At 35.6% G+C, this 20,740-nt stretch overlaps 1 protein-coding gene across 1 annotated transcript in view; it reads right to left on the reverse strand.

Moving 5' to 3' along the window:
• Positions 1–20,432, reverse strand: part of CSMD1 (CUB and Sushi multiple domains 1) — an 805,423-nt gene extending 784,991 nt beyond the window's left edge. The window contains exons 1-2 of the mRNA XM_009999261.1: positions 20,399–20,432; positions 19,620–19,836 (exon numbers count right to left, since the gene is read on the reverse strand). Of these exons, the coding sequence (XP_009997563.1) occupies positions 19,620–19,836; positions 20,399–20,432 (251 nt within the window). The remainder of the gene's footprint in view (positions 1–19,619; positions 19,837–20,398) is intronic.
• Positions 20,433–20,740: the final 308 nt, after the last annotated feature.

Here is a 20,740-nt window from a genome sequence, read left to right on the forward strand (position 1 = left end):
AACCCTCCAGTTGAGCATAGTAACTTCTTTTGCCCATCTGGCTCTAGGCACAGACAACACCTCATGCTAACGTACAAAAATGGTCCCTTTAATGTTACCTCTCAGAAGCTGATTGTCACCACTGAGTGTAACAAAATGGAAAACCACTTCAAGTGCTGACCTCATCTTTGCAAGAAACTTTCAGCCACATGCAGTCAGTGCCTCCCAGTGCACTGGACAATGTGTAAGCAGTCTGTGGAAAGGAAAGGAGCATCAGATTTTCCTGATAGGTTTACCAGGGAATGCAAGGCTTTGCCTACATTCTAGCACACACTGATGAAACATCTTCTTTGGCTCACACAGCAGAAAAGGAAGCTGCTACAAAGCTCTGTCCAAATCCATACACCAGCTCTTACAGCTCCTACCAAACCCCAAGATAAATGCATAAATCTCAGAGGTTTTATTTTGGGAAAGAGCAAGATTACAAATAGGCAGTGATCTAACATTGCTTCCCACATTGGAAACCTAAACTCATGAGCTGAGAGGTATTTTTAGACTCATAAATTCTTTAGCGATTTTTTTTTTCTTTGTGAAAAATGGTATTTCTAAAAAATTGATTTATGAAGAACTTTTTTTTTACTTAACTGGGACAAAAGCCACAAAACAAACTCTTATTAGAAGAGTGAGAAACTCATTATTGTTCTGTTAAACCACCTTTGATCTTTTTCTTCATCACAACTCGGTAATAAGCAATCAAATAAAATTTTAATCCAAGAATGGAAAATACAATTCAGGCAAGCACCTATTTTGGCTTCTGCAGGAGAACCCAAAAGAAGTCACAGGTGAGACACTATGTGGAACCCTCAATTAACAGTAGTGCTGGCTTGTATTTTAGAAATCGAAGGAAAGGAAACTGGTAACATTCTTCTGTATTGCAACACCTGTACATTGAGATCTCTTTCAAGTGCAAAGATTAATTCAACCTCAAGAGAAAAAAAAAATAAATTACAGCATTTTAGCATTGCTAAATAATTTTAAAAGTGCAAGAAATCTGTCTCAGGATCCCATACTGTTCCAAACAGTAGATTTGAAGATTAAACTTACATTTCAAGATAGCGTTGCCTCCAGTGCTCATTTTGGGGAGATTCACCTTGCCTAACTTTAGCTATTTAAATCAGACACATAATAAAAACCTGCCACTGAGATTTCCTCTTTGTGCAGTGGGGTTAAGGAATTCCAGAAAGAAGTTTTTCCTGTAATGTGTGAGATGAATTCATATTGCTCTGTAGCAAAATAAGCTAAGAATAGCTAAATACTTGCTATTTAATCATACAATTTTAAGGGACATGATACTAAAATGATTGCAACAGAAATTAAAGACATTTAAAGTTGAACACAGAATTGAAACTTGGTCTCTTCTTTGCTGTCAGAATCCAAAATCATATCCAGAAGTTACAGTGGTATTGACAATTCATCTCAAGGTACATCTGAACCCACTTAAAAGCACCTGAAGTATACACCTGGTAACACAACTAGGTATCAAGAAATGAGAGGTCTAAAATTTTCCCTAAAATCTCTTACTAATAGATTTATTCTACGTCCTCGTAAAACAGGATATATTCATGTTTTAAAGAGTATCTTCATAATTCTCACCAATTATTTTATGGATCATGGTACTGATATCTTTATATAGGCTTATTTTTTATTAAGTCAACATGGGAACATTTGACTTCAGGATAGATACTCCTGGATGATTCCCACACTGGCTCTTCAGATTTGTATAGATTAAGTAATGGTCACAAGAGGCGGTATTTTAAATACTATGTTTGTTTTAAAAAAGCAATCAGCATTTTGTTTTCCATAAACCGCCTCTCCTTTCCCACAAGTACATAACTTCTCAGTATACCCTTGGGAGAACTGCAGAAAAAAACCCGAACAATGCAGAAAGAAAAAGAATTAAGACATATATCGGTGATATTTCAGCACTTATTTGGATGCCTCTCTTTTGTTGCTGTCACTTTCTTGAGTTGGGGACTACACACAGTTCAGCTGTGATATTGCTTTAGATTTTTCAGTGATCCTTGCTCATGTCTTTCAATTCCTTAAAGTATTTTACAAAAAGTTCACTAATGTCTTAAATCCCAAAATAATATTGAAAAAGCATTTTTTCATATTGAAAAAAAACTTACGTTTTGCGATAGGTTTCAAGTTACACAAGATTTTAAAGAAGGAATCAGAAATAAAGCTCAAATTTCCTTCTTTGTAGTTTCTGTCTTTACACACTCCTCTCCTTTCTGCCATTTTTCCTGTCCTTTCAGTCATTCTTGACAGCTAATGAAAGTGGTAACCTTTAAGGTATCTTTGAAGATAAAAGATATTCAGCTACAAGTAATTTTCTTTAAATTTATCTTCCAAAGCCCAATGAGCCATAAATAGACTACCACATTGATGATATTTCTTCTAGACCTCCATAGCTGATGTACAAACGAAAACTACCAGATGGCAGTCCTATAAATCTAATGCTAACTATAACTGACCAAAACAAATGTATTTAATATTTTAAAACCATTAATAGTTGCAAAAGTTCAATACAAAAGTGAAGGAAAACCAGATACAGAAAAAACACATCACATAAACCCACCTGATGTACAACACAGAGGAATGCTGACACACATATATGTCTTCTCGGATATGTTTCATTTCTATTATGATATTTTATGGAAGTTAACGGTTACAGGAAAGACTCATATACTAAATGGAATGTGGACTTGTAAAAAATGTTTCTCCTTCACTGCAAACCTTAAGTCAGTGACACCTGATAATTTCTTCTATCCTACTAACAAGGAAAACCAAAGCTTAGGAAATGTACCTGTTTTAAAGAAGTAGATTTTAGCATTTCCTTCAAAGTAGCATTAGTTTACACTTCAAAGATTTCAATCAAAACCAAATGCAAAATAAAAGAAAGTGCTTCTTTTACTCCTTGTTCCACACAAAAAAACAGAGTGGAGAACAAAGGTTTCCATACCACTTATCAGACAATGAGAATGTAAAGGTGTTTAGCAAATAATTTCTTTTCAAAGCCCTCCACAGCAATGGAATTCTGAGCATGCTCAGACAAGTTCCCCCATAAAAAAGAATAAGGAACCTGGGCCTAAAGGCAATGGAGAGAGCCTCACATTATGTACTATCAGGTAAAGCTTATATGTTTCCCTACCTCTCATCATAACAAGATCTTTCAGGTTTGAGGTAGTCTACTTCTCATACATTACTTTACCTTGCTGTTTATAATTAATGCTAACTTAGAAATATATTGAGTCAATACAACTTTCACACTAAAGAAATAAAATACATAAATGAAAGATCAATAAAATGGCAAGTTAAAACATTTTTAAGTATTTGCTCCGCATGTCTTATTGGTGCAAGCCAATTATCACTTTTATTTTTGAGCAAGACCAGTGGAATTGTTTATATAAGGCTAACTGAAATAAACCTGAAAAATAAGTCAATGTATTTCCAGTCTGTATGGCAATTTGAATGATCGAACAAAAAAAATTCTGTAGAAATGAAAATACAAAACTTTTTGCAAACAAAAGAAGCCTATCAGGTAAGCAGAGAATTCAGTCTTTTCCTTGATTCTTGTTCACCCTAGACCAATTACAATGTGTAGGATGGGAAGCTTGTATGGATGGGATTTCCTGGATATGAGCATTTGTTCCTTTTGCTTCTGGCTACTGCTTCTTACCAGTACTCTTTTTTTCAAGCTTGGATTATTTTCCAAGCAACAGAAATTCTACCTATTTTCTACAAGCTTTCCATCTCACAAGAAAAAACAAACAAACAAACCAAAACAAAACAAAAAAAACAAACACAAAAAACCCAAACAAGTAACACACACCTGTTCCCCCCTTAATGAGGTTATTGGTGGGAATTAGATTTCCAATACCAAGTTACGCTCTTCATTACTCACTAATTTCATTGGGTAAGAGATGTTTGAAAGTTGAAGTATGACATTTGCCTCAGGTTGCCCTAAACCAGAAAAGGTTGTCTTGGAATCATAAGAAACATGTAGAAAACCTTTTATTTTTTCCTCCAAAGCTCATTTAACAGTCCAAATACTACACCTTTCAGTATTTTCCAATGGGAGTCTGTTTGTCCAATAATTTCTGATATTTTGATTCCTTAACCTAATGCCACTTTCTTGGAACTTATGAGAAAGATAAATATTAAAACTTATATTAATGAAGGTGGAGGATATGGATCATAGTATGATTGAGCCAATGAGAATGCTCCTGATAGGGATGTTCTTGTATCTCTGTAATTTTAACATACTACATGACATGGGCTCCTTCCTGCCTTACAATGGTAACTGTCACTCTGCTCAATCCATTGTAAATTGGTTGAAGTATGTAAACAAGGACAAAAAAAAATCACTAAGGGGTTTTTTGCCACTGTAGGAAAGTACACAGGTTTGTTAGATGAACCACTGTGCTGGTGCAAGGCAGCATGATAAAATGTTCACATGGGAAATGAGGGCAGAGGAGAATCACAACCACTTTTTCCAGTATAAGATTTATATCAGCTGAACCACATTATGAAACTATACATTAAAGACTTACCTACCTACCGATAAATGTTAACACCATAAAAGTAAGCACACTAGCTATTCCTCACTGATTTTCTGTTACTACAAACCAAACATTAGACACTATTTTTTTCCAAGTAGAATAAGTTCCTCCGCCTAATGGCACTCTGCAGTGACACCTAGGAGGGGCATTTTGCAGACAGGTAGGAGCTGTAATCTGCCTACACTCTGAAGGAGCAGGAAGGTTTGTAGTAGCACACAGTGCCACGCTGAGCACAAGTCAATTACCCTTGCTGACAAGCTGTGTAGATCAGATTGGACTCATCACATGGGGACATGATGCTGCCACTGCTGCTGTGGGCAGAAATAACTAATAACTTCAATCTCATTTGAGCAAAGAAAGTGTTCTTACTCATCTAGTTAGTACAGACCAGTGAATGTTCTAAATTCACACTATGATTTACCACACCTTAATTTCTCAGAGCAGATGAGCGCTAATACAATTAACTTCTAGTTCTTTTAGTAAAGTCTGAAATTCGGCCCAAGTAAGAGGAAGGGTAAAGGAGACCAGTAAATGCTTACTGTGTGCTCTGGGCTTTAGTCTGGATTCATGTTACTTAAAAAACAATTTACATACAAAAGACTCAGTTACAAGAAGCAAAAGAACGATCAAGATTAAGGTAAAATGAATGAAAGCAGGAAAGGGGGATTTACTCTATTCACAAATGCCATTTTTTCCCTGCATGAAATTTGCAGCTAAAATTGGACTGTTTAAATGTAAGTTACTCCATTATTTATCTTCCATATGGATTTCACTAGAACATTAGGAGATGAGGACATAAATTGTCTTGTTTCCCACCTCATCCAGAAGATGACCAGTAAGTAAAATTATTGTGGAAATGCTTGTCATTCGAATTAAAGATAAACATATTAATATGGTTATGCAATTCACAAATGCTTTGTATTAGCTCTTGTCATCCTGTTTGTGCATCTGGTGGTGTTTACCTAATTCAGGTAAGAGGCTAACATCTCAAACTTTTATTGATTTTTGTCTACTAAAAAAGAAGTTGTGTACCGACAAGAAAATGACTTCTGTACAATGAGTTGAAAAGAATCAGATGCTAACTTTTAGGAAAAAAAACAAACCTCTATGAGTCAATAATCACTTATTTGTCACTGCTGTAGTGTTAGAGAAAAGCAACTTGAATCTCAAAATCTGAATACTTACGGATCCTGCTTATTAAATTCCTTCACAAGAACTAAAGACACAACAACCCCGAGGAGTCCATCAGTCCATTTGGGTTATTTCTTGTGCTATTGTAGCTAAGATAAATTACCTCCCTTAGTCCACAGTACAGAGAAGACTAGTGAATTTGGTTCTGTAATCAGTAAATAAGTCTTAAATAATAAAATTTTCTGCTCCTTTTAATGGAGAATTTGAAAGGGTTTCATAAGAGGTGATGAGCAGTATTCAGGTAAATTAAGTAAGGCCAACATGTGTTGCCAGGAGTTCATCCAGACTTGGCTGTGGACCTAAGCCTGTATTTTCTCTCTATTCCTGCTTTATCCTTCTGACAGCTTTTCCTCTACCCACAATGAAAGAATGCCAGGGAGACAACCTTCATCTGCAAGAAATATAAGGCTCCCTTTTCTTCTTGCTGCCACAAAGTCCAAGCAGAAAATACCAAAAAAGACATTTATTTATCTAAGATTTTTGGCTTTGGGCTGCTGATTTCTTATTTTCTTTTGAGTGAGGGAAGCATTCTGTTATCTCTAAGGATCTATCCACAAAAATCTAAACTGGAATGTTGCAGTTTTAACTACTGTGGATACTAGAAATTTGAGTGATTAAAATATTTTATATCTTGAACTTATTTCAGTTGTTACAATAATGCAGTCCAAAAAATTAATCCCTGAATCTGTTGTGCTTATTATGTAAGACTGAAAACCTTGCTAACACGGTACCATATGCTTTACATGCAGTTGTGTCCTTCTCAAAGCTGATTTGACAGCTTCTTACCACTTTTCCCTCAAAACTGTTCCAAGAAAATCTGCATTGTCTTCCCTTGTATCAGTTGACTTTGCAGTTCTGCTCCCACTCCAGCATAAACTTGATGTAATAAACTAGGCTGAAGTAGTCGTGGTAAAGAGAAGCATGAAATCCAAACATTTATCTTTTTTCTTCATGGCCTCAGAAAATCTGAGAGAAGTTTTGGTTCTGCTGTGCAGTCTTACTACTGGTAGTATCAGGGCACTGGACATAATGCAGGACAGAACAACATCTCCCTGAGTTGCTGAGGCAACGGGAAGATATTTTCCAGAGACATGTTTGTCTCTTCTTCATCCTGTAGACAACTACATATTGCAGACTGCCCCAACATGTCTGCTGTATGAGTTCACTTGCTATGAGGTAGTATACTTACTGCTCTATATCTACTTTATTTCCTCTGTTCAAAGATCCAAGAGATGTTACGTCAAAAGTGTCTCTTATTGCCCATAAACGTCACATTAGTGTTAGTACAGCTGCCTTCATTGGATCTGTCTTTACAATTACTAACAAAAGACTTGATTTAGCACATACTAGACTGCTTTACTGCTGAGCTGCAGAAGCTCTACATGTGCTGGCAGCCTGCTTCCCTTCGATTATGGTCCCAAGGCTCTAAAAACCTTTAAGCATAAATAAAGTCAAAAGATGCTCAGAAAATACAGATTTGCAGCTCTAGCGTTTTGAAAAGAGTTTTATGAAAGCAACAAAGGAATGCAAACACTCTGGAAAAAGAATCTTGGAGCATTTTCACCAAAGGAAAACAATGTCATCTTCTAGATATGGAAATCCCAATACAGGAATAGTAAAATAATTTACTTGCTGGTACTAATAGTATTTTATACTTCTACAGCTTGCACTCAAAAGACCCCTGACAATCTTATGAAAGAATTTAGCAAGAGAACACCCACAGATTAAAATGCTATTTTCTACAAACAATAAAACATAGACTGGTATTTTAAAATGTAGAAAAATCTCTTAGGAAGTCTCCTGCTTCTAAGAGCTGGCTGTTTGACTTAGCTTTTGCTTCAAGTCAGTCACACTGAATTTTGACAGAATGAATGCCAAATGTCAGTGCTTTGAAGAAAACAATCAGTTAAATTCAGATAAAATCATCCAAATCAAATATGTTTCAGGCAACGTAGATTTGGATTTGTGATACATTTGGCTTTTTGTCACAGTTAAACACTGGACCAGCAATTAAATGAATGACAGTTTCTCTCTAATAGCCCCTCTCCCTCCTCTTAAAGGGAAAGGAAAGAGAGTAAGAGAGAGACTTAAGGGTTGGAAACTAAACTATCCAGCTTTAATGAAACAACAGTGATGAAAAGGAAAATAATAATGAAATATGTACAAATATATACAAAACCACTATTGCACAGTCCTTCCCTTCCCCCCGCAGTAATGCCCACATTATAACTGAGGCTGTAGGCCCTGGAAAAGTCCTGGACTGGGATTCCGGAGTCAGTGGCAGATGGGTACTGGTTGCAAGAACACAAGGATTCAGGAATACACTTATCGGGATAAAACACAGATGAACAGACAGAATCCTCCCAGGATGCCACTCATGGATGAAGAGTGTTCGACTCCCATGATCCCTCAAATTTATATCAAGTATGACACATATGTGATGGAATACCCAAAGGAGGGTCGCAGGTGGGGTCCCTTTACCCCTTTTTCTTTCAAGAGTATAAGGTGTTTTTCAGAACCAAGCATACTGCTCTCCCGCAGTAACTATAAACATTGATATTGTCAGTCCCAGGAGAAACTGTCAGAAAACATGCCGTTAATTTCAGCAAGTGCAGCTACTTAGAAAAGACTTAACCAAAAAGTAAAATTACTAAAAAGAAACATGGTTCTGTCCTGGCTCAAACCAGGACAATATTGTACGGGAGGGACTTTTTACAAGGGCTTGTAGCGAGAGGACAAGAGGTAACAGATCAAAACTGGAAGAGGGGAGATTTAGGTTAGACATTAGGAGGAAATTCCTTAGTGTGAGGGTAGTGGGACACTGGAACAGGTTGCCCAGGGAAGTTGTGGAAGCATCACAAGGTTCAAGTCCAGGCTGGATGGGGCCCTGAGCAACCTGGTCCTGAGCTCCCTTGATCTAGTGGGAAGTGTCTCAGTCCATGTAGGGGGGTTGGAACTAGATGATCTTTAAGGTCCCTTCTAAAACCATTCAGCAATTATGATGATATCCTGCCTCATGTAAAGGAGTTATTTTCTTCACATGTTTTTTCTCAAATTAAATACAGTTTTATGACCTACTGAAATGCTTGTGATTTCAAATATAAAATCTGAGAGAGGTAATACAACAATAAGTGAAATCTTTTTAATTCAATTCTGCAATGAATAAACTTCATTAAATCTTCATACTAATCAATACAGCATGTAAATATAGCCAGTAAGGACTATTAAAATAGGCAAAGATGTTTCATTGGGTTCATCTTTATAGCTGTCCAGTTAAAAAAATCAAGCATAAAGTCATTATGTAAATTTCTTTTGATAATTAAATCTCAAATTGCATATTCAATAACTCAAACTCTGCTTATACCAATATTGTTCCAGCATATATCATAATTTACTTTCACAATGTGATGTCAAATGCCTCTAGTTCTGTGAAATCTGTAAAATAAGCAGAATAAGCAATTTTAAAGTAATAAATTGATTCCTGAAATATCACTGCCATGAAACAAGATAGATAGTATTAGCTAAAGCTTTAGCTAAGCATATTCATCTTTCTTTTTAAGCCAGAGTCACCCTACACAAGCAAAATCTCTGAGCATAGGAAATTAAAGCTTTATAGGCAAGAATGTGTTAAGACATTCCTCTTGAGCAGAAGATACAGTCAGCTCTATCTTGTGGATATATAAGTTTGCAAAGATTTATTCAGACTGGGTGTTGAAAAAATACTCTCTCTCCATCAGTGAGACAGAGGATTTGAAACACAAAGAAAAAATAGTGGAACAGTACTAATAACAAAAGAATGTATAGCATTAAAATAACTTTTCCCTTCTGTGCTCTGTATCTTGAAATGCTAAAGTTGACAAGCTTTTCTTTTGGCAAAGCCTTTGTGAAAAGAATGAGAGAACCTATGATTAATGGTTGCAGCAACAAAAAATAAATGAGGACAAGACTCTACTGTGAAAGCGAGCTTGAACAGTTAGTAAAAGGCTGCCAAAAATGCTGAATAGCTCTGAAAACTAGCTTTTATAGAACAAATCACTGTGTTGCTTATTATAATGTTAGAAATTAGTGCTTTATTTTAAAATTTAAAATATATCATTCAATAATTGCACAAATTATTTATTTACTTAAATCTACAGGAACTGCATCTCCTCTTTCTATTTGTTTTGGCACTGTATGTTTTTGGTGATCTGTAGCATAATGTAGTGCTATGACAACTATAACATACTGGTTTTCTGCTTCTCTGCTCCTAGGAGTGGGACAAGTGCAGCATTTGAAAATTAGGATTTCAGAAGCAGCAGGATTCACAGTTCCTGGCTTTAGACTTCTATTTTTCTCATTGACTCCTTCTATTATGATTTTTTTTTTTAATGTAGAAAAAGTGTTCTTTAAATGCTTTGTATCCTTTAAACTAGACCTTCCCAAAGATCCACATCAACACATATTTGAACTCATGCTAGTTAATTAACTGTCCTTTTCATACGTGCTTTGTGCTTTTCCATTTCTTCCCATTTCATAATTGGAGTAAACATTTGAAGAAAGAGATTCTGAAAGCATAGTTTGTGAATACTCTTGCAAGACAAATACTCTGTGTCTAAAGAGTTTGTTTGCTTGTTGAATCTTAGGCTTCTTGGAATTGAAAAAAAGACTATAGTTGTCTATAATTTTCACAGTTTCACAGATGTATTTTCTGTCCACTCAAATGCATCTTTCAGTTTTTCTCCCAGTCCATATCTTTTCGATTGCTGACTCGCAATACTCATGTCTAGAAGCTGTTCTCCCTTAGCAAAATAATGACAAATGAGTGTACGTGCATGAGTCAAGTTTTATTTTGGCAGATGTAGGAAGATCACAAGTGGGAAAGCTGAAAAAAAAGAGGTAAAATGTAAAAGGGGCATTTAAGCTGTAAGTTGAGAAAAGCAGCTTCTTCAGGTAGGTGGAGACAAAATCTTCAGCAAACCTTGGATTTTTTTTAGAAAGTCAGAAACAGACCAACTGGTCTGTTGAGATTCTGGATAGTGGGCAGACTGTGGCATTATCAGTCTCACTACTCTTTGGGCCTTTTTGAGTTTGGTCACTGCTGTGAAGCCACTAGTGCAATCCAAAACTGGGAGCCAGGAGCATTTCCTTGCAGCCTCAGTTTTTACACTTTTTATAAGGTCTCATTCACACCTCTTCTAAAATGAAACTGAATATCCACTATCTTAGTCTTTATTAGTAAGATGATTAATTGATTAAAAAAATAAAATTCTACTTGCTAGACAATTGCATGATTTTGTTTCTGTTCACAGATGTCAATGTATGCACTGGTAGGTCACTGCACACTTAATGCTGCCACCACTGCTTTCATTGTAAGTATGGAATTCACATGCAAACTTCCCATCCACGAGCCTAAAACTGGCCCCTTTTCAATCTGATATGAAATACTCATTCAGTGCTGGAGTGTAATATTTTTTTTTATTTTATATGTAAATAACTTGCTTTTCTTTCCTCACTAGAAAACATTGAGTTTTCCATGCTAATATATTCTTTCATCTTTTTTCTTCTAAGTGGCAACCTCTTCCAAACTTGGAACATCTCAAAGCAAGCAGAGGGACTAATATCTTCTACACACAGCATGACATTAGAATATTTGGCTAAAGGCCCTAAAACATTAAAAAGAAACAAACAAACAAACATCTTATTCATGATTCTTGTGTTTACTCGTTAAGCTTAATTTGCTCTTTCCGGCTTGTAGGACACAACGGAAATATTGATGGCTTGGTGTTTTATCCTTACAAGGAAAGGAAGGCTTTTCTCTGTTTCATCTATTTTCTGTGGTTTCTACAATTAAAAAATAGATTCAGTTATAGCTGAATTTTTCCTCTCGGATGCCAGGCAGTTCCTCACCTTCTGTGTGCTATGGAACTTCTACTGAAGGACTCCACACTGTAATTTTTAACCTCCAAACAATATATTCTTCTTGGAGTGTACAGGGAGATGCTAACCGTTTCATTGACTGTGTTTGAAATTTCAAGGTTACTGAGCAGTTTTTAATAATTTCAATAAATTTCAGTACTTTACTTCCTTGAAGAAAAAGCAAAACTAAGGAAAAGGTACATATTTTTGAAATCAGCTCTTTCCTATCATAATTAGTAAATAAAATTATGTGCAGCATAGAAGTGATTATTGGAATGCTTGATATATGCAAAATAACATCACTATTTCATAGTTTCACAGATTCATAAAAGTACATTTTCAAATAAAATTAGCAATCTAAATACTTTGTTATGTTATTTTATGCTGATTTTAGCCTTTGAAACTCATGATGTGTAAAACCAAGTGTGACCAGATGGACTAAAATGTTTATTTCCCAACACTATGGTTTGCCTAACTTGTATGAAATTATGATCACTTTACCATTTCTCTTGATATTTTATAAGTTGGAGACACGTTTGTCTCACATATCTAATCACACATTAATTGTACTCTAAGCAAAACTCCCTGAATTCCTCACAGTAATAATGCCTTGGACTTCAATTAAAATATATTTTCATTTAATATCACTTTTTGGTCTAAAGTTATTTTCTGATTTTTATATTTTAGCAATGTTTTCCATAAACCCCTATAATTCATCATCTCTTAAAGTTATGCTACTACTCAATGATTTCAATAGTTTTACCCCTTCACCATAAGGTAAATATTTTTTCCAATTCATGTTGTCAGATAATGCAGAACTATCTTCCATTTATTGAAAAAGCTAACACAGATTTTTTTAATTTTTTTTTTTTAAGTGTACAAGTGTTTGCATTTATTGTCACAAAATAATTTCTTATTCAATGTCTGACATATTACAGCTTACTGTAAAGAAAAAACCCTGTATTTTTAACTGGAAAGTTTAATCAATTTTATGATGGCTAATTTATAGACTATGAGACATGAGGATGTCTCCTCTCTTTACCTTAAATCTGTGAACACAGACTCCAGGGAAATCCCTACATTGTTCTCTTGGGAATCCCTACTTCATCATTTCATAACCACAGATAAAGTAAGGATATTGTCTCATTTTCCTCTCTAAGAAAAGTTCTGAGGGAAGCTCTCAAAATTGTAACACCAAACTTGCAATTTTTATGTATAGTAAAGGATAGTACAGATCTGAAATGCTCAGTATCTATTTCAGATTCTGCTCCTTGACAAGGGGTGTGTTAATAGGCCACCAGACACCAAACAGGAGGGCTGTAACTCAGAGACCATTTACACCTGCTCACTTAGAACTATCCAGAATATCTTGGGCATAAAGGATTTTAAAATTAGGAGTTGTTGCAGGTAATTACACAGCACAAGAGTTTTTCTACCTCACAAAAAAACCCCATAACAGTGGTATTTAAAACCATTTCTCATTACACATCAGGTCTTGCACACTTTTTCTTAAAAAACAAAGGCAAATTCAACCATAAAGTAGCCTGCATCTTGGCAGCCAGGGCACCCACTCTGGTTTAAGCCTCTACTTTACCTAAAAGAGGCACAGGAGCAATCATTCTCACCCACATTCCCAGAGAACCCTTAGTCAGTGAAATACAGCACCAAATTGCTGCTGCTTTCTGATGCCATAAATCATTAATTACTTTGATAATGCAGAACAGCTCCAAAAGGAGACAGTGAGACTGAGACAGATATTACCATAAAGCTCTTCATTTCAACCAAGCAACTAAGGAGATTAAATCTGGGTTTGCCTACATCCCAAATGAATTCTGTAATCTATCTGTTGCTGGCTGTTTTGGTTGAAAGATGCATCAAAGTTAATTAAGTTGCTGTGAAAAATTTTACATAAAATAATTCCTACCTGTCATTGGTATTACGTCTGCTCTACTGCAAGTGGGGACTTCCTAAACCAGCTTACCTATGCTTTTACAATTTGAATGAAAACTAGTAGCTCGACCATATATTCTGTTATGACATAGGATAAAACCAGTCCTGAGCTACTTGACACATATAGCAGGCATGGTGGAGAGACAATTTCTAAATTACAGTCTTTCTGTGCAGGAGTTACATCAGGTATACGTGCTTAAATGCATGGTGAGGCACTCCTATTTTATTTTTTTTTAACATGCTGCTGCCATTATTCCTCAGTTCTCACCCCCTCACCTCATGCACGCCACAGTGTATTTGCTAGTCTGTCTGTGAGCCCTATGAACATTAAAGATTTCCCTTGCCCAAACAGTAAGTAACATAGCTCTGTTCCAGGGACAAGGAAGGGGGGATTGAGGAAATCCTGACGTCATTTTGTCATTTGGAAAGGGAGAGATTAACTTTCAACAAAGTAATGCGGTGGAAGCCACTGAAACTGCGGAAAGTTGCTTTAAAAATCCATGCAGAAAAGAGAAGAAATTCAACTCTCACTGCACTATTTTAAGAGAGGTATGATCAGCTGAAAGTTGTGTTGAAAGGTGAACACAGACATGCACACATACTTGGATATTTTTGTGGGTCATATTTAGGAGGCTATGTTTCGAGTAATGGAAACTTTAATACTTACAGGTTTATTTAAAAAGATCTTATTAATAAGAATTACACTGGATCAATGTGTGTCCTGGCTTGGGCCAGGACAGAAGCCATTTTCTCTTTAGCTATTTACTTTTCAGTTAAGTGTCTTCTAAGTAATAGCACTTTTGCTGTCACGGTCTGCTTCTGGGACTGATGATGTTTATAGTTACTGCTGGTGAATAGTGCATAGAGTCAAGGCCATTGCTCAGTTCTTGTGTGCCAGAAACAAAAGGGAGGAAAGGGGTCACACCTGAGACCCTCCTGCAAGGAGAAGCTGACCAAACAGGTGGCCCAACATCAGCCAAACGAAGTATTCCATCCCATATGCATCATACTCAGTATACAGCTGAGGGGTCACGAGGATCAAGCTTTTTTCATCCATGGCCAGTATCCTGGGAAGACTCTGTCTGTTCTTCTGCCTTCTATCCCAGTCTATACATCCCTGAATCCAGTTCCTGTCTGCTGGTGACTTCTGGAGTTCAGTCTAGGATTTTCCCAGGGCCTGCCCTGCAGCCTTGGTGGTGACATGAGCATTAGTAGGAGGGAAGCGCCATATTGGGTTTGTATATATTTGCATATATTTGTAAATATTTCATTATTTTCTTTTTCAGCATTACTCTTTCATTAAAGCTATGCAGTTTAATTTCCAACCTGTAAGTTTCTCTCCCTGATTCTCTTTCCTTTTCCTTTTTGAGAAGGGGTTAATAGAGAGCATCTGTAATTTAATTGCCATGAAACCTGGACAAGGAGATTACTGTGCTCCCTGTTTTTCCTAATTTTAGGTTTCAATTGAAACTTTGCTGATCCATAATGCTGCACTTAAAAATAATTACTTGGGAATTTTTGGGGGGGTTTGGGTGGTTCTTCTTTATTTGTTTTTGGTGTTTATTTTTTTTGGTTGGTTTTTGGTTTTTATTATACTCGTATGACTTTTAACTTCAGCATTCAAATGTAAGTGTTAAAAATCACAAGTTTTAAGAACAGCTTTTGTATATTAGACTTAACTTTAATATATGCACCAACCAGTCCTATAATATACTTTCTTCTCCTACTCATAAAAGACTAATCTCAAGAAATTAAAAATATTAAATGGATTTTAAAATAATATCCATTATTTTGTATTAAAATTAATAATAATTTTGTTATGTATGTCCTTATTGTGCATGTTTAACTTGAGAAGACTACAGAACTAGCTTGTATTAGCAACTATGACAGATATGCAGTCTAATATTGTCACTCGTTGTTGTCTTTGCCATTTTGCTTTTCTTTCATGACACTGGTCACACTAGATTCTGCAAAGAAAATCACAGTGTATAGGTGTGTGTTGGTGGTGGGAGGTAAGCAAAGAATTTAAATATTTATTAATTATCTTTTTGCTGAAAGACAGCAACACATACATGAGGTCTGCAGATAAAAAGAACATAGATAAATAAATGAAAAGAGTCGACAGCCAGCAGTAGGAAGTCTTCTAAAGGTGCTGCTCCCTGCCAAGGTGGTATTGAGCCTATTATAAAAATTTGCTTTTGCTTCCCTTTCAATCAGTGTTACTCACTGTAGGCAAATCTAGTCAGTTTGCATAATCATGCAGCAATAGGTTTGCTTTTCTTACAGATAAACAAAATAGAAGAATACCCTGCTGAAATTATTAAATAATCTTATTTTACAAATTATGACACTAGCTCAGTTTCTGTTACTTTGTGCTGTGTTCAAGGTAAGCTTCAGCTAGAAAAAGGTGGCTGCTATATTAATTCCTATACTGTTAGCATCACAAAATCACCAGCTCACATATGAATACACACACAAATTCTGTATGCTGAAATCAACTTGCAGAACATTATTTTCAATAAAAATATCTTCAACAAGATCATATGACATTTTCATGGGGAAGTGAAAAAAAAGAAAGAAAGAACTGTAAACTACACCAAGCTCTTGCTGCTGCAGTGTCAGCAGTTCTGTAAAAAAGTCAAACACCCCCTCATTGCTTCCCTACTGTCTTGACCCTGGAGAGAAGCAAGACTTGCAACAGTTTGCTGAAGAAACAAATAATAAACAAACAAACAAAAAAAAGCAAACCTAAAAAGACAACCAGGCAGAAAAACTTTAAAACTTGTTAAAGACATGATAAATCTTGGCTTTTTAAGCTAAAAGATGTTTAATAGAATAACAGAAGCCCAAACCTTAACTTCACTAGTGAACATTTTCTATCTCCATTATTGGATTATGAAGTGCAGAATATACATATGGTTTGTTGCTTGCTGAAGACAGGAAAAAGTGAATACTGTGAAGAATTCATATTTAATTCCTATTATTTCTACATGATTCACAAAAGTAGAGGGAAATGTCTGGTTTGAATTCACTTCCTCATGGCAGGTGATGTATCTGTGAGCAGTACACAAATCAACAGGTCAGTATTGTCAGTTCACATCTGTCAATAAACTGAGCCACTTCAGGGCTGGCCTGTGTCCCCACCTCTCTAGGTTCCATTTACACACTTCTAATTTCTATTTAAAAATATTAGCATTTACTATTACATTTGACACATAGAACAAACAAAAAGGTGGAAAGAAACATCTTGTAGCACCTAGACTACATCAAACTGCAGAAAGCAACTCTTACTTAGGGAAACCATTCACAGGGAATACAACTAGTAACTTAGTTGTCTCAGTGCAGCACACTTGCATGTCTTCTTCACACAAGTTTCATTTATGTGAATTCTCCATGCTGTTGGATAACTGCATATAACAAATGACAACTCCTTTACAATTTAAAATACAAATAAAAAATACATTAAACATCTTTTTCCAGCCTTATTAGAATTTGTGTTTTGAAATCTTTCCTCACCAACTGATAATGCAATACCTAAGTTTTACGGCACGTTTTTTTCAATAGCGTAGAACTGAGACATCTGTTTTAGCTAAAATATATGATGAAATTAATTACCTTACTCTAAGTTAATTTCTACAATTAAGACTACAGTTTTATACAAAGCATTATCATACCAAGTGGCATTAGACTTAAAATTACACTTTTCCTGATTTTTTAATGTACATATATATATACAAAACTTGGTTTGCGTTCTGTGAACTCTAGAGTGATAAAAATAGAGCAGCTGTAGCAATCTTTTAAAAGGCAATATTGGACCACAAATCTCAGTAATTATACAGAGTGAGATAATGCTGATTTGGTTTAATCTAGAGAAATAGGACTACATAAAATAGCACTTTTTAGTGTCTTATCTTTTGTTTACATTGTTTTTCCTCCTACTGTCTTACCTCTCAACCTCCTTATACCACAGCTTACAATAAACTATGATCACTACTATGTGTAATTTATTCCTTAAATCTGTATATGCTTTAATAACACACTAAGTGAATAGGTTCATATACATCTTACAACTACCTGCTTCTCTTTTCTTCCTTCACACAGACACTGTATAACATTTTACTCCTTTCCCTTACAATTTCAACGTATTTTCTGTATGTTTCTATTTTCTTGGGTTTTACAGTCAACTTGTAGTGGAAGTGTCCTGGTGCAGATTCAGCATAGGCCTAAAAAGGTCATTCAGGCAGCACAGGAAAGTAGCTGAACATACTATTTATTTTCATACAATTTTGCTTCAGCAGCTAAAATACTATGCAAGCTATGGGGTGAATATTACTTATTTATTATAGTTGATGAGAGCTATATCGTTACACAGTTTTTTTTAAGGAAAATCTCCAGATTTCATATAATGGCTGAAGAAATATCTAGTAGAGTACTTTTATCTATGAAAAAAAAGCATACCCTGAAGCAGAAGTTCCAAGATATTATCTTGTATTTGCATACTGTCAGCTAAAAAAACCAAGACTATAATTTTCCGGTATTTTCTGAGTGAATTGACCTGAAACATGCAATGGTAAAGGGGTACACCTGTGAATTTGCTTTGTGCAACAATGGGTATCTCACAGGGTATAAGATGTCAATAGAAACTTGTGATTCAAATTCTGCTTTTTTAACCTCTGCATGCTTCAAAACCATCAAATACTTTTTCCTTACAATGCCATTTATGAAGGCAACTAATTGGCAAATACAAGCAAGGATAAATAAAATATCTGCTTCACAGTTGGAAGCTGGAAATGAAGTATTTCTTTTACTTACAGTACTGACAATTACAATTACTTCAGTAGGATCCAGATCATACTCAGGAATTTCTGTCTTCTACACTCATACCCACAGAAGACCAGCTGCTGCTCTTCCTTGAAACAATTTTCTAACCAATTAGTGCAACACACGCAGGGATGGTAGCTATTTATAATAAAAGTACTTGACTGAATAAGAAATATGAATCCTTTCATAAAGATGATTCGGGTACTAGAAGTCAATTAAGTACAGTAAATAAAGCATATATACTGATAAACTCGAGCATTGGTACTGTGTTCTATCTTCCACAGTTTTCAGAACTTTTGAACAGAGTCAACAATCAATCAGAATGTTGTTCTTGTCAAAACTATGTGATGATACCCACTAAGATGCAGAACAAACCGGTGATGTTCCCACATTTGTTTTAGCAGTATAATATAAATCAGCAGCATGTAAAAGAGTAACCAGAGAACAAATTTGACAGCAGTTGTGTTACAGTGCTCTATAAATCTCATGCCTGAACAGAAAATGACAGAGCAGCAGCAACAGAAGTGTTTGCTGTCCCGCTCTGCAATCCAGAGCCAGTAAATGACTGATGAACTTGAAACAAGACACCAATGAAATTAATGTACCCTAATCCAAAGTTTTGAAAAACGTGAGATCAAAAAGCTTCCAGAAAGCTTCTTAATAGCCCCAGTTGTTTTTGGACACACAAGACACCCCAGTTTCTGACCTTTAAAGGTCCTTAACTGAGTTGTATTTACTTAAATTTGGAGAACTTAAATTTTGGCAAAGTCAAAATGATTTACAGCTCAACTCATCTGCCAGGCTGGCAAGAGGTGCATACAGGAAAGGGACCCTGGGTCAAATCTGATTTCCATCAGGAGCTGTATAAATAAAAATAAATTGCTGTAACATGGGACACTCCTGTGCTCAAGGCGTTTACCAAATCTGACCTTGAACTGTGCAAATTTTAAGTACAACTGATGCTACTGGTACACAAGCTAGGGCCATAAAGATCTGAAACTCTAACAGCTTTTGCTGTGAGATCCTCAGGAACTGCTGTCCTCTTGGCTGGGAAAGAACTAAGGAAACACAATATAGTTGTCACTTATCAGAACATACATTCAGGAGAGAAAATAAGAGGCAAAGAGAGAAAGAAATTAAGAAAAGCAGGTACCTTACCTCACTTTTAAATTGCCCTGCTGCGGCTGTCCATCATAAATTGACAAAATATCAAAATCTTCCTCAAGGGCAAAAGTATGAAATGACAATTGTATCCTGTTACGTTCTCCTGTGATAATGATCCATGTACAGTTGGCGTAATTTGGATAACCATGAGGAAATCCTGGGCTTTCTATAGTACCATTTGGTCCCTGTACTAAGCCTCCACAGTTCTGACCTGAAAAAGAAGAAAAGAGGTATTTTGGTGTTTTTTTCCCTCTCCCAGTATATATTATTCCATGAGTAACTGTATGTACAATTAATAATATTTTTTTTTCTAGATTACAAACACTACATAAAATTGCATTTATAACATTCTTCTCTCTAGCTTCAAAACCCCCATCACTGGATTTTCTGAAACACCTACCACCTTTTAAGCAATGAATATGAGTTATGTAGTATTAACAATATATGATTTATTAATCCAAATGTGAAACATAAGCATTAGCCTTGATGCCAAAGAGCGTCTAGAGCTTTTTTATGAATGACATTTATGAAGGTTACACTAAAGTATTAGAGAGCAACATACAGACACAATTTAGTATGCATTCTGTTGCAACCAACATTAAGCATTTTATACTCTGAAAACAGCAAAAATTCTGTGGTACAACATTTTTAGTGCCATGCATATTGTGAACAGGAAAGTCTTTTTTAATTATTAATTTATTTTTATATTTAGGATTTTTTTTAAATATACACTAGAGCATTTATTCAGCCAGACATTTGTGTCTTGTTTGTACATCCTGCACACCTTGTGAGGGTATGGTAGCCCATTAATGGGAAGCCCTCAGCAAGAAACCTTGATTTGCAGTGCACACTCCTGCTAATTTCCTACTTGATTCTGTTAATCCCACACACAATAGTTTTATTGATTCAGAGCTGGAGAGAAGCATTACTGAAATATTTGAACAGAGAAAAGTGTAAGGCCATTTTGTGCACTGTAATGCTTGGATTATTACATGCATTTTAAGCACTTCAGAACAAGTATAATCCCAGCATTTTATTGCTACACCTTAACCAGAAAAGTACTTCAGACTGCCATTTTATTTTTAACTTCCCAGCAGTAGGTCTCTGTCGCTGAA

This window comes from Chaetura pelagica, unplaced genomic scaffold, assembly GCF_000747805.2.
Source record: "Chaetura pelagica isolate M959 unplaced genomic scaffold, ChaPel_1.0 scaffold90, whole genome shotgun sequence".
In the NCBI taxonomy this organism is placed as follows: domain Eukaryota; kingdom Metazoa; phylum Chordata; class Aves; order Apodiformes; family Apodidae; genus Chaetura; species Chaetura pelagica.